Source organism: Chinchilla lanigera, unplaced genomic scaffold (genome assembly GCF_000276665.1).
Source record: "Chinchilla lanigera isolate Chin_1 unplaced genomic scaffold, ChiLan1.0 scaffold00093, whole genome shotgun sequence".
NCBI classification, from domain to species: domain Eukaryota; kingdom Metazoa; phylum Chordata; class Mammalia; order Rodentia; family Chinchillidae; genus Chinchilla; species Chinchilla lanigera.
In genome coordinates, this window is record NW_004955494.1 from 5449856 (window position 1) to 5463420 (window position 13565).

Sequence of the window (13565 nt, forward strand, 5' to 3'; positions counted from 1 at the left end):
TCTTTGATTGTTTGATCAGTCTTACATTCTTACATCTGGTGGATTGAGCAACTTCGTTGAATATAATAGTATGTAATGCAGCAATCACTGTTAATTCCTATCAATTTGTTTTGAGGTCATGTATCATTTTTGTTGTTTTTGTATTGTTTTGATTTTGTCTTCATTGTTGTTTTGTTAGTTGCTTTAATTTTTAGTATAAAAAAGTATGCACAAGACCTAGTTTAGCACAAGCTAGGAACTCCAAACTCTACAATTGTTTTTAACTACAAGACTCAGGGGCTGTGAAATCTTTGACAGACCTCAGGCATAGCAAGGCAAGGTGTAAAGTTCTAACGTGGGAATTGTGTTTCCTTTTGTATGCTAATCTGCTTATTAGCTGCCCCTTGCTGGTTCAGTGGGGCAGTGGGCAGTTAATGATGACAACTTTTAAGATGTACCTGGGGCTCATGGGTGGAAGAATTGAATTGAAATATTGCCAGCTGATTTTGTCTAATTATTATCAGCCACCAACCAAGAATTTTATTCCTGATAACTTGTCTCATTTCAAAGTAGAAAAATATCACTTGTTCTCTATCATTCTTTCTTAGGTTCTCTTTCCTCCCTTGAGTCTCAGCCCCCTCCTTGATTTTTACTTTTAGTTCCTTACTCACACTGCATCCTTGACTTCCTCAACCTATTAAATCTACCTGTCAGTATTGTCTGCTATTAGCAAATTACCTACCTATAGCAAATCCAGACCATTTTTCCCTTTCACATAATTTTGTCTGGTCTTTTAAAAAAAAATCATAGACCTTATTTTCTAGAGTAGTTTTAAGTTTGCTTAAAAGATAAGTAGAAAATGCAGTTTCATATACCCCTTCAACCTAACCCCGTGCATTCAGAATTTCCCTTATTGTTAACATCTTTTGTGAATGTGGTACACTTGTTATAACTAGTGAGTCAATATTAATATACTACCTATTAAGTAAAGTCCATAATATACAATAGGATTCACTTTTGTGTTTTACAGTATATATGTATATATGTATAATGACATCTATCAAACAGAATAGATTCACAGCTCTAAAAGTACACTGTGGTGTACCTTTCTATCTCTCTTTCTCTCGCCAGTCTCTGGCATCAATTTATCTCTGTATTGTTGCCATAGTTTTGCCTTTTCTAGAATTTTATATAGTTGGAATTATAGCCTGTAGTATGTACTTTTTCCAGACTGGTATCTTTCACTTAGCAATATGCATTTAAAATTCCAACATGTCTTTTTGTTGCTTGATAGCTCATTTCTTTTTACTGTGTTTTACGAAACATAAGAACTAACTGGAAAATAATCAGCCTTGTAAGCTAGAGATTAAAAATTCTAGCCCTCAGCAGCGTATACTTGCCTTATGCTATACTCTTCTATTGTATGGATGTACCACTGTTTATTTATCCATTCATATACTAAAGGATATCTTAGTTGTACTTAAGTTTTGGTAATTATTTGAAAAAGATGTTATAATTATTCATGTGCAGATTTTTGGATAGGTGCAATTCTCAGCTCAGTTAGGAAGTACCAAGGAGCATGATACTGGATTGTGTGGCAGAACTATAGTTAGTTTTGGAAGAAAGTGCTGTGCTGCCTTCTAAAGCAGCTGTCCCATTTTATACTCCCATGGGTAATGAGGGAGCACTCCAGTTGCTTCACATCCTCACTAGCATTTGGTGCTGTTAGTTTTTGAGACTTTAGCCATTCATGTAGGTGCGTAGTGGCATGTCATTGTTATTTTATTTTGCAATTCTGTAATGGCAATATGAGGAAGATCTTTATTATTTTTCTTTCCTAGGTATCTTTTTTGGTCACATGGTTATCCAGATCTTTTGCCTGTTTTTAAATTGACTCTTATTCCTGAGTTTCAAGGGTTCTATTTATTCTTTGGATACTAGTCCTTTTTCAAATGTAGTGTTTTGCAAAGACTTTCTTTCAATCTGTCCTGTCTTTTTATTTTTCTAATGATATCTTTTACAGGGCAGATGTTTTAATTTTAATGCAGTTTTATTGAGTTTTTTTCTTCACAGATCATGCTTTTGGTGTGGTAGCTAAAGTGTCATTGTCAAACCTAGGTTACCTAGATTTTTTCGTATGTTATTTTTAGGGAATTGTCATCACCCTGACCCCACCATTCATTTCTTAATACTACATGCAGGTTGTTAAAAAGGTAACATTTATTTCTTAGTACTCTACATAGGTTGTTGAAAAGATGACAAGCATGTGACTCCCCCTCTCAGTAAATCTAAAATTGATCCTCAAGGGAATGTCAAGTTTTAAAACATGTGTATATGTATAGTGCTAACACAAGATACACTGACTCTAAGGTTATTATCTATATTTTTCATGCCTTACATATTATTCAGTGTCATTTCCTATTTTGTCTTTTATCTGTGATTATATTTATTATCCTCTTCAGAAAGTGATAACCCTTTTGTAAGCCTCGACAAAATCTCTACAAATCTAATATTTTTGTCTGTATATTTAGAATTTAAAACTAATCTTTGCAAACCCCTGCAGTTTCTGAGAAGCTTTTCTCTGAGGTATCGCACCTTCTTTTAATGATCACATTGAAGATAATTTTGTTTGTGCTTTGGATAAGTAAATGGCCCCATTTAGCTGCAATTCTCTTCTAACAAGAATTGCACTGTAATAGCAAAAGTGTCAGGTAATTAAAATCCTTTCTTTTTTTTTTCTTTTAACATGCTGAGCTCTCAGCCCTTTATTTCTACCAGTGATATCATGTTGAACACATCTCTTTACCTTGCGGAGTGTGAATTAACTGCTGGGAGTTTTCGCTCTTTTCATAAATCCTATTATCCTTTTCATGTGGACTTGGTGTCAGCGGCAGCTCTTTCTTGCTTGGGCTCTGAGGGTCTTTGCTGCTGCCACAGAGCGGCCAGCTGTGATCCCCCTCATGTCCTTGCAACTTTGCTGGGTTCTCTTACTGTCTTTCATTTAGGATTTGTTCTTTTGAGGCTTTGGCGTATACTTTATCTTCTGTAAATGTTCTAGCATATGGTCAGCTGAAATTGCTTTGAAGGTTTATGAATGGCCAGTGCACAATTGATAATAGAATTAGTAGGGAAAAGTAATGAATGTAATAAAGCTAAGATGAGGGACTATAGAATGGATTTGCTTTTTGTATGTGCCTTGCAGGCATTGGCTTAGTCTTTGATTTTGTCGTTGTTGTTGTTGGTTTTTTTCCCAGTACCGGGAATTGAACTCACGACCTTGCGCTTGCCAGGCAGGCGCTGTGCCACTGAGCTAAATCCCCAGCCCCAAGTAATGAATGTAATAAAGCTAAGATGAGGGACTATAGAATGGATTTGCTTTTTGTATGTGCCTTGCAGGCATTGGCTTAGTCTTGACAATAATCCAGAGAGGTAGGTACCATAAGCTTTCTCATCACATAGGCTCTTCATGCTACGCTGCTCACTGAGCAATCAGAACAGTAGAAAAGTTTGTGTACATACAATGTTTTGGAATATAGTTACTTACCAGAGATATTTAAACAGTACAATCAGTGGTATGTGAATACCTATTGTAGCAATGCTACCAAGCTGGTAATATGAAATAGCAGACAGAATGGAAACTAGCAAACATTTTATCAAAAAAAAAAAAGAAAGAAAGAAAGAAAAGAAACAACCTACCACTGACTATCTTTTCTGTCAGAATAAACTTCTCACACCTCAAACTACAGTGTTGGACTTGTTTCGTATTTAGTTTGTATCAACTGTCAATCAACTCTTTCGTTCAGTATTGGAAATTCTAATCTAGGCAATTTATTAGCAAAATAAGTCATGTGGTTTCCCATCACAATTTTGATTAAAGTCTGATGTACTCTTGTCCTCACCACTCTCCACAAAATGATTAATGTCTGCTCATAATTGACAGGTACATTTCTTTATTCAGCGGGGAACATTCACTTCAATTCTGTGATCCTTAAATTGCAACAAAGGTGCATAACAAGCCAAGCTTGTCCTGCTCCTTGGTCCAGGCTTGGGATGGTTGAGGTTGGCCTGGCTTCCTACTTGTGAACGGCTTTCTCCTGTGAGTTCATCCTCTCCTCATCCAAGCTGTCACCTGTTTCTGCTTTCGTTTTTCTGAGTTCAGTGTCAAAAGCTATCAAGACTTTGTCCTTCTATATCACCCAAGTCAATGGGCAATGGGCACAGTTCAGGATAGGGGATTTGAGTAAGAAAAACCTAAGCTAGAAGCCTCGTTGTTCTATTTACTAGTTGCAATATTCAAGGCATGTCCCCTAAAAACAGGAATAATGATGTCTACCTCCGAGGCTGTGGCAAAAGTTACATGACAATAAAGCTGTCACAGTGTTTCCACTGGTGGAAACAATTTTCTTCTCTTCCCTCCCTCTTTTCCCTCCCTTCTGCTTCTGTCCATTGCACTGCTTCCTCCTCCCTCCTCTTCCTGGTTCTCCTAGTCTTCTTTTTTCTCTTCCTGCTTACAGCATATAATCATGACTGCTATTTCTTTGTTTACCCAGATTTATTCCACCCATGCCTGAGTTCACTCAAGGGTATACGTCTTCACTGTAGCAAAGATCAGATCATGTTCCAAGCGCACATATAAAGGGCCTGACTTGTTTTTCCATAGGAGGAATGTGATGTCCACATATAAGGAAATAAGTTACTTCTACTCTTGGATTCTCTTCTTTGTGGTACTTCGCTGAACACCAGGTCTGGGCTCAGAGCAGCTGTGCTCCTAGGTGAGACCAGCATGTGGGCACTCGTGAAGTTTACATGAGCATTAGCTTTAGATCCCCACCCACTGTACATGTTTATTGCAATTCAGTTAACTTGTACCAGGTCAGAATTTGATCCAGAGGTCCCTGGTAGGGACAGTATACCTTAAAGGTAGCCTGCCACGGTCTTTATTTTTCTTCAAATAGCTGAATCCCTTCAGGAAATTATTCTACTTTCTTTTTCCAAAGAAAAAATTATACTTGTGGTTTGGCTGCTAGAAGATTTTGGATTTGCAGAAGATGACTAGTGTTAATTTATGCATCATTTGGCATGAATTTGCATAATAATTCAAGCACACATTCCTGGGTAGAAGACACAATTAATTAGCCTGACCTGTTGACATTTTATTTCAAACATAAAATCCAGAGTGTGCACATGTGAAATGTATAATGGATTTTTCAACCATTAATTTAATCACATTCTAGATTATATTTCAACAAACAGAAATAAAGGAAAAGGGTTAATGGAGCTCAGGATGAAGCCTCAGAGAAGAGCCAGGGCAGGGCTCAGGTGTGGGCTGGTAGTAACTAATTGATAGTATAATATATATATATAATTAATATATAATTTCTTCAGGACAGAGAATCACCAGTTAATGCCATAACTTCTCTCCTGTTTCTGTACCTGAATTTGTTAAATCTTCATTGTCTTCTTGAGTGCTCACTTCCTGGTTTTCAGATGATTGCTTTTTCCCCAGGTCTTCCACTGTGTTATATGAATCATAGGTCATTGGAGAAACAGAACCATTAGAATATGCGGATTCATAGAAGAGGTCTGGTGCAGGGACGGGCTCCTGTTTTATGGAGCCCATCTCCCACTATACATTACCTGCAAGCTGAGAAATCTGCAGTGTCAGTCAGGCCAAGTCCAAGACCTATAAACCATCTTGCCTGATGGTCGGTTTTCCAGTCTGAGGCTGAGGGCCTAAGAACTGGGTGTGAGAGGTAGGGGTTGTCACTGATTTAAGTTCTGGAGTCCACAGGACAGAAAAGCAAGAACTGTGATACCTGACAGCAAGACAAAGTGGATGTCCCAGCTGAAAGAGAGAAAATCCACCCTTCCTTTTCTTTGGTCCAGGCCCTCAGTAGATTGGATGCTGCCCTCCCACACTGGTGGATCACATTTACGGTGGATCATTTTTAGGTAGCCCAGGGATCATGTGCTTATTTCTTCCAGAAACATCTTTATAGCTAGAAATCATCTTCTGCCACCTCTCTGGGCAGCCGTTAGCCCAGTCAAGTTGATATATATAATTAACCACCACAATGTGTGTATAAAATACATAAATTTAAAGATTAATAGTAAAATAGAGATACATGTACCTGCCACTTAGAATAAGACAGAACAAGGGCCTCCCTTCAGCCCTGTTCTGGTAGGATAATTGCTGTACTACTTCAGGTGTTTGCTTTTTGGTTGAGTTATACATTTACCACTAGCATATGCATCTCTAGACCAGGGATTGGAAAAACTGAGTTGCAAACCTAAACCTCTCTGCATAAAGAAAAAAAGATGCATTCAGTTTTGGATGAAGGCTCACAAGAGAGCAGAAATGAATTTCTGGTCACTGTGTGGCTTCAATTTGGAAGCTCTGCGGGAAGCTCACAAAGATTTTCTTCTATTCTCTAACCTATCTCTTCATTCTTCATGGTTCCCTTTGCCATGCAAAAACTTTTTATTGTGATTTAGTCTCATTTGTTGATTCTTGTGTTACTTGAGTTCTTTTCCTTTGCCTCCTCCTTCTTATCCTTTTTCTTCTTTCTCTTCCTCTACTCTTTCTCCTTCTCCTTTTTTTTTTCAGATTTTGTGCCTTTAATTCTGGTTGTTCACCATGACGCAGCAACAGTACCTTAAATAGCTCATAATTAGGGAGTTGTTGCAAACTGACAGAAAGAAGGTAAAGCCCCGTGAATGTAGCAGGGAAAGGAGTAGTGTCCAAAATCATGAATGTTCAGTTTCTCTCTGAGATCTGCATCCTCACGTTGTCTAGTGCAAATGCAGGCATATATTATTGCTGGATGTGAGCAGCCTTGTGATTCAGCCAGCCCATTGTTTGTGTGGTATTATACTTCACTGCAGGGCCACAGAGCTAAAATGAGCAGTAGGCCGGACAGCAAGGGACAACATAGATCATGCAAGAGAAGTTTGTGACAACTACGAACAAGAGACTGAAATCATAAGGCAGGTGTAGGGAGAGGGTACTCACCTCTGTGTGTGAAGAAACAGGAGAAACATCTGGAGAAGCATCTGGAGAAGCATCTCCAAGCCCTGGAATATTTATAGCATATTTAATTTTTAACCATGAGAAACACATTTATGCCAATCTAGAAAAATCAAATATGTTATTGTAGATTTTTCTTTTTTCCTTCACCCTTAGCCATTCCTCTGGGTATTCTAGTTGTCCGTGGAGACTGTGATTTGGAGACTTGCCGTATGTACATAGACCGCCTACAGGAGGTGAGTTTACTTAGCTGATTGTTTATTTCTTTCAGCTTTCCACTTATATGAACAGTTACTGGCCATGTATATATCTCAGGAATGACACAGCTGGGGGAAGATGGAATGGAGGTGGCCTTGTCCATAGAGCATACACTGTTTATCTCCCCCACTGTACCCCTTGTTTTTCCCTCCTTCTGTGGGTGAAATGGGAAAGGATTGATTGGGTTAACGATGGGGTGCTGCTGCTCTAGTGTATGCTATAACTATAGCTCAGAACCTCTGTCTTCTCGCCAGACTACATACCTGTATTTTTTTGAGCTATACAGAATTTCAAACAGCACTAATAAATAATGAAAGAAAACAGACATTTGAGGTTACTTTAATGTTTTGTATCTGGCACAGATGTTGGTCAGAGACAGCTAGGTTTTTTTTTAAAAAATGAAACTTCTATAGGACAGAATATTTTATATTCCTGGAAATTTGTCAGAACACAAAAGAATAATCTCTCTGTTATTTTTTTCCTGACCCAATCTGGTCTTACCATATGGAAACAAAAGGGAAAAGATCCTATATATTACATCCCCATGAATCTGAAGTGCACCAACAATGCCAGGAGACCCAAGTGCATCATCACCACCATTGATTGTTTTGGAAATATTTCAAAGGGGAGAACTTACTGTCATCATTCCACAAACAGAAAAACCATAAATAACCATTTCTTTATTATTGTTTCTTGATGAATGATAGTTATGAACATCACCTTTCTCAAATGGGGCTGGAACACTTTTATCTTCAAACGGTTGGGTGATTCCGACGGGTACCCCTACATAAGCAGCTCCACCCCACTATACATAACTAGTATAATAAAGTATATATATATATATTTTTTTTAAACTCCAAGTTGTGGCCAGTTAGTTGTGAATATTAGATTTTATTTCTTTTGATAGAAATAAAGATGGGAGGAATACAATAGTGTAAAAATTACTATTTTTTCTCTATCAGTAATAAGGATAGAGGTGGATTTATGAATGCAGAAATTTAGAGAGAGCTGATCAATTTTAAATATTGACCTAGGTGAGAGCAGAAGAATCAGCAAATTTTATATTGCTGCCTCATTTAGCTACTTTGACCAAGTGTGACTACTTAAAACCAGTTAAAATTTGTGAAATTTTTAGCTTGGAGTTCATGTCCAAATTTATATTCTCAGAATCCATGGCATCTCAATTTTCAAAATAATATGTTATTGCAGAATGTCACCCAATGAAACCTGCAATAAAAAAATGACTCATAATTGGTAGCAAGCTTTACTTTTCTTGTTATGAAATTTAACTCTCAAATAACTTTTACAAGATTTCACAATAGTACAATACATGATTAATGAATTGACAGTAGTCAACTACAAGTAGAATTCTCCAAAAAAGAAAAAGGAAAAGTGAGCTCAACACATAAAGAGGAAAAGTTTTAAAAGTACCTTGGGCACAGAGAGTGACATGCTGAAGCCCTGTGGGAAGCAGGCATGAGGACAAAGGTACACAGAGTTGCTGACATCTGTAAATAGAAGCACTACACTCATTAGCAAGGAAGCCTGGGGACATGGCAGTGGTGACAACTCAGTTATGAAACTTTGTAAAAGAAGCCAGGTTTTCAGAATCTGCCAGTAAAGCCTTACTCATTTCAACCCTGTTAATTTACAAGTTGTGATAATGTTATGGAGAGGGTCAGTGGTTTTCTCTGAGGTTTATGAAAATCCAAGTTTACCAAGCGACCTATCAATATAAATACAATTACCATGACAAATAAACATTCCCCAAACTTTTAAAGAGACTTCAGAAGACTTCTTTACAAACCAGAAAAAAATGAGATGAACATTATATATGATCCCCATTTATTATAACAAAATTGTCTGCCCTTTGGCTTTCTCTGCCCTTGAAATTATAATACCTTGCTTACTTCTAGTCCCTTTTCAGTTCAACTTGATGTGTTTTCATTATGCATGGAATTACCTTCTTTATTTAATCTTGATAAATTTGGGTGGTTAGATACTTTGGAACATTAAATTGGAAGTTCCATTGGTTAAGTTGTCGGGCAGCTTGTTCAAACTAATTTTAAGGTTTGGATTTTTTTTTCCACTTTCTCATTAGGACTTGCAGTCAGTTTCTTCTGGTTCCCAGAGAGTTCATTACCAGGTAACATATGATTGATTCTCCTTCCTTCCCTTCCAGCCCAGAGAAGCCATCTTTCCATTCATGTCTCCTTTTGATTTAGAGTCTATGTCTTCCCCAGGAAGGGGTTTACTCTAAGAACCTAGTAAAAGTGAGAAGTTTTCTGGTGTTTGTCCCTGAAGGCACTTCATTTATAATCTTTTTCAAATTATCTGGGAGAAATAACTTCTGTTATTCTGATTCTTTTGCATTTTCCTCATTTGGGGCCATCTTAATCTAGCACAAAATGGAACTACAGATTTTCCCTCTGATCATATGAAGAAGCATTATATACTAAAGTTCTCCCAGTGACAAACACCAAAAATTCCACTAGAGCTAGCTTAGCGGAGAAAAAGTCTCTGGGGTCTCATACACAAAATGTCCGGATCAAATCTGGGTTTCAATGTACCATTTGGTCATGGTTCACACTCCATTTTTCTACTTGTTTTTTTTCTCCCCGCCCCACTTTTTCTGTCAGTTTTACCTCTGGACTAGGTATTTCCATAAACCAAGATGCCTTCCCTTCTTATCTAAGGAGGAGAGTGCACTGCTTTCCATAGTCAGCAAACAAAATTCCTAAAATGCAATCAGATGGGCCCATGCTGGTCTTTTGGATCAGACCTAATTAACCCAGTCCGTCTCTCTCTTTTATCTGACCCACATCAAGTCTTCCAGAGAATGCAGGTCTCCTTTGCTCAAGCTGACTTTGAAATGCAGTTTCTCCCCAACTTCTTAATCCCTCCTGTGCTGTACAGACCTCTTCATCCAACCTCTTGTGCATTAGATTCCGCAGACACAATCACAACATAATGCACAGTGTTATCCTGAAGAGCAAGGTGCTTCTATAAAGCTCTCATACGCAAATCCTTTTCTCTGAGAGGCCCCTGAATCCTTCCCTTTTGGCAAGGGTGTGGGAAAGTCACATGCCAACAAGTTCTCAAAAAAAATCTTTCTTCATCATTTTATACTTTCACATGGGGGAACAATTTCAATACAGTCCCGGGTCCCCTAACAACAGGGTATATCCTGAAATAGGGATCATTAGGCAATTTAGTTGTCATGTAACCATCATAGAGTATACTTACAGAAACTTAAAGGGCTATGACGTTACTGTCACTGGGAGATACAATCTTATGGGACTGCTCTCTTGGTTGTCCATTGTTAACTATCATTATGCAGCATTTGACTGTCTATAGCATTTAACTTTTAAGTCCTGGTTTAGCTCCACATTTTGGGTGTTGGGGTCTGTTTTTCAATAACTGAAATTTCAAGTATTGTTTTTGTTTTTGAAAACAATAACAATAATAATTTAAAGAAGGCCCAATTCTTTGTAGCTGTCCAGGGAGTTTTGTTCCTTACCAATAGGCACCCTCTACCCTTGTCCGAAGTAGTTCATTTATCTGGAAACTCAATGACAGGAATGACCTTGGTGTCCTCACATGTGTTTACTTATCAAATAGCATGTCCCAAAATTCTAGAACCCTTTTTCCATTTGTACTGAAAGGATGAGAAGTCACTTAGGGAAACTTACACGTTATTCTTCAGATAGAACACACTATTCTTCACATTGTTGATTAGTGTATTTACCTCGAGCCAAATTGTTTTTTTTTTTTTTTTGGTTTTTCTCCGGTACCGGGAACTGAACTCACGACCTTGCGCTTGCCAGGCAGGCGCTTTGCCGCTGAGATAAATCCCCAGCCCCTCAAATTGTTTTTTAAAAGGTACAGTGCTTTTTAAGGTTTGAACTGCTATCTAACAAATGGCACTGCCAGTTATAAGATTCTGTGGGATTATAAGATTTTTTTGTTAAAGTTTTGTACTTTTTACTCACGTACATTTTGAACATTTGCAACTTTACCACAGTATTTTAAGCATTTGTCCTAACTACTTTTACGATGCTCATCCATTTATTTATTATCTGCTATAATTATTGTTTTGGTGTTTGAGTTTTAATGGTGAGTGCTTCTACTGTATTTTAATGCCATCTTTACAAATATCCACAGAGATTGGGAGATGACTGAGACTCTGGAATGTGATATAGATATTCATTTCACTTATTGTTTGGTAATATAAACATGCAGAAGAATTAATGATACTTTTCTGACTATGTCATTATCTTGATTCATTTTTGTTTTCTTGCAATCGAGTCAAACCCTGGTGTTAAGACTGCTGTTTCGAGTATGTCCTATTAAAAAGCTTTATGCACTAAGCATAAAAGATAACCAAGGTAGTGATCAAGAATGAGTATCAAAAATGTTACACCTCTACCGTCCTCTTTATGACAATAAAAGGAAGAAGTAGAGTTGGTGACAGCAAGACCTTTCCATATGAATAAATGTGAGAGCGTCAGGAAGTCCTGGATAGGCTCCTTAGACAAGAAGCTGGAACAGGAGAGAGGCTACGTTTGAATTAACGTGGCCAGAGTGCAGGGTCGGGGTGTTGAGGAACTTTCTGGGCACAATAAAGGACAGACAGTGGAGGCAAGGAGCATTTGGCAATGTCTGGAAACACTTCTTGGAATCTGGAAGAGGCCAAGAATGCTACTATGTATCATACATTGTGCAGAGTGGACCCACAACGAAGAGTCATCCACCCCAAATGTCAGTAGTAGAGCTGGAGAAATGCTGAGTCACCCTGACAGTGTTCAGTATAGAATTGCAGTCCATAGGCAAGTATAAGCCCCATATCAGTGATGTGAACCTTTTATACAAGAGTGCCCAAACTGCAATCCCAAACTCACATTTTCTTCGCAAAGTGCCCACACTACAATTACATCTGAATACTGAGGTTTCATTTCATAAAAAAATAACTCATACATTAACATCTTTTATCTTAAAAGAAAAACAAATGACATGCCTGCCATTGGTTTGTCACCACTTTCCTGGATGCAGGAGACAGAAGAAGAAACAGCAGCAGGAAGAGGAAGAGTAGGGAAGGAAAGCCGAAAGAAGCACCTGTGGTTGTGATAGGGTAGAATAAAGAGAGAGCCTGGGGGCAATTAGTGTTCCTTGTTTTGAAGACACATTAAGTTCCTCCATTTGCTCGGGTTTTCATGTTGCTGACACACAGTACCTGACACCCGTAACTTAAAGTAAGAGAGGTTTATTTTGGCTCACAGTTTCAGAACTTTCAGTCCATGGTTAGCAGTCTCAAATGCAGAAACAGCATGGTAGAAAGGCTTGCTATGGGGGAAAGCTGCCATCAACGCATCCAGGGAGTAGAGAGAAAAGAGAGAGGCCAGGGAGGGAAAGATACCGTTCCAGGCCACACCCCTAGCAACCCACATCCAACCAGGCCCCACCCTTAACAATACATTTAACCCTGAACTCATCCCTGGACCCATCCATTGATGAGTACAGCACCCCCATAAGCCATTCACTGTCCAAAAACCCCACCTCTGAACACACGGGGTTCTGGGAGACATTCTCAATTTGAACTATAATGGCAAAGATGAGAGAGTGAATACTCTGTGTTGTATTCCACTAACACTGTTCGGTCCTGGGAAAACAGTATTTTCCTACAGTATGGGATTTGCTCCTTTTCTCTGGATGCTGTCTTTCCTTATTTATCTCTCTCCTCTGTCTGAAATTTCTTCCTTCATTTGCTTTTTGGATAGTCAAAGAGTCCTTCAATGGATAAGGTAAAACAAGTCTGAAGGAGTCCTCCTGGAAATTAGTTCATCCTAGAGAAAAGTGGGGGCCCACTAGGAACTTGGCTAATGTTTTTCCTTTGGAGTGTATGGAACCTGGCAGAAGTGGGTCAAAGGAGGACAAAGTGAGAATTTCCCAGGGCCAGGTCTTTCAGGAGTTTCAGTTAAAGGCAGTACTATAATATTAATGTGAAGGATGTGGACAAACACACACAGGCACACACAAAGAGTTATTAATGGAGGACTTTCTCAACTAAAGGAACTCTTAAAATGTCAGAATGTTTCCCCTTTCCATCTTTCTCCACTGTTGCTATTTCTTCATTTTTCAGAGCTGGCTTTAAGAGTGGCTGTCCAATGTCTGTCTCATGCTAGTGGAGAGTTGTGCATAGTATCATAGGTTTGAAGTGAAAGGGTTTAGATATACAGATGTAAAAGTTAACAATGTTATTATTTGAAATTGTGGTTGGATAGAGACACATGAGCATGTATTT

The 13565-nt window shown here is 38.3% G+C and overlaps 1 protein-coding gene across 1 annotated transcript in view; it reads left to right on the forward strand.

Annotated features, from left to right (window-relative positions):
- Dgki (diacylglycerol kinase, iota) overlaps nucleotides 1-13565 on the forward strand; it is a 421640-nt gene that overhangs the window by 330437 nt on the left and 77638 nt on the right. Inside the window, 2 exon segments of the mRNA XM_013505028.1 lie at nucleotides 7163-7242; nucleotides 9366-9410. Of these exon segments, the coding sequence (XP_013360482.1) occupies nucleotides 7163-7242; nucleotides 9366-9410 (125 nt within the window).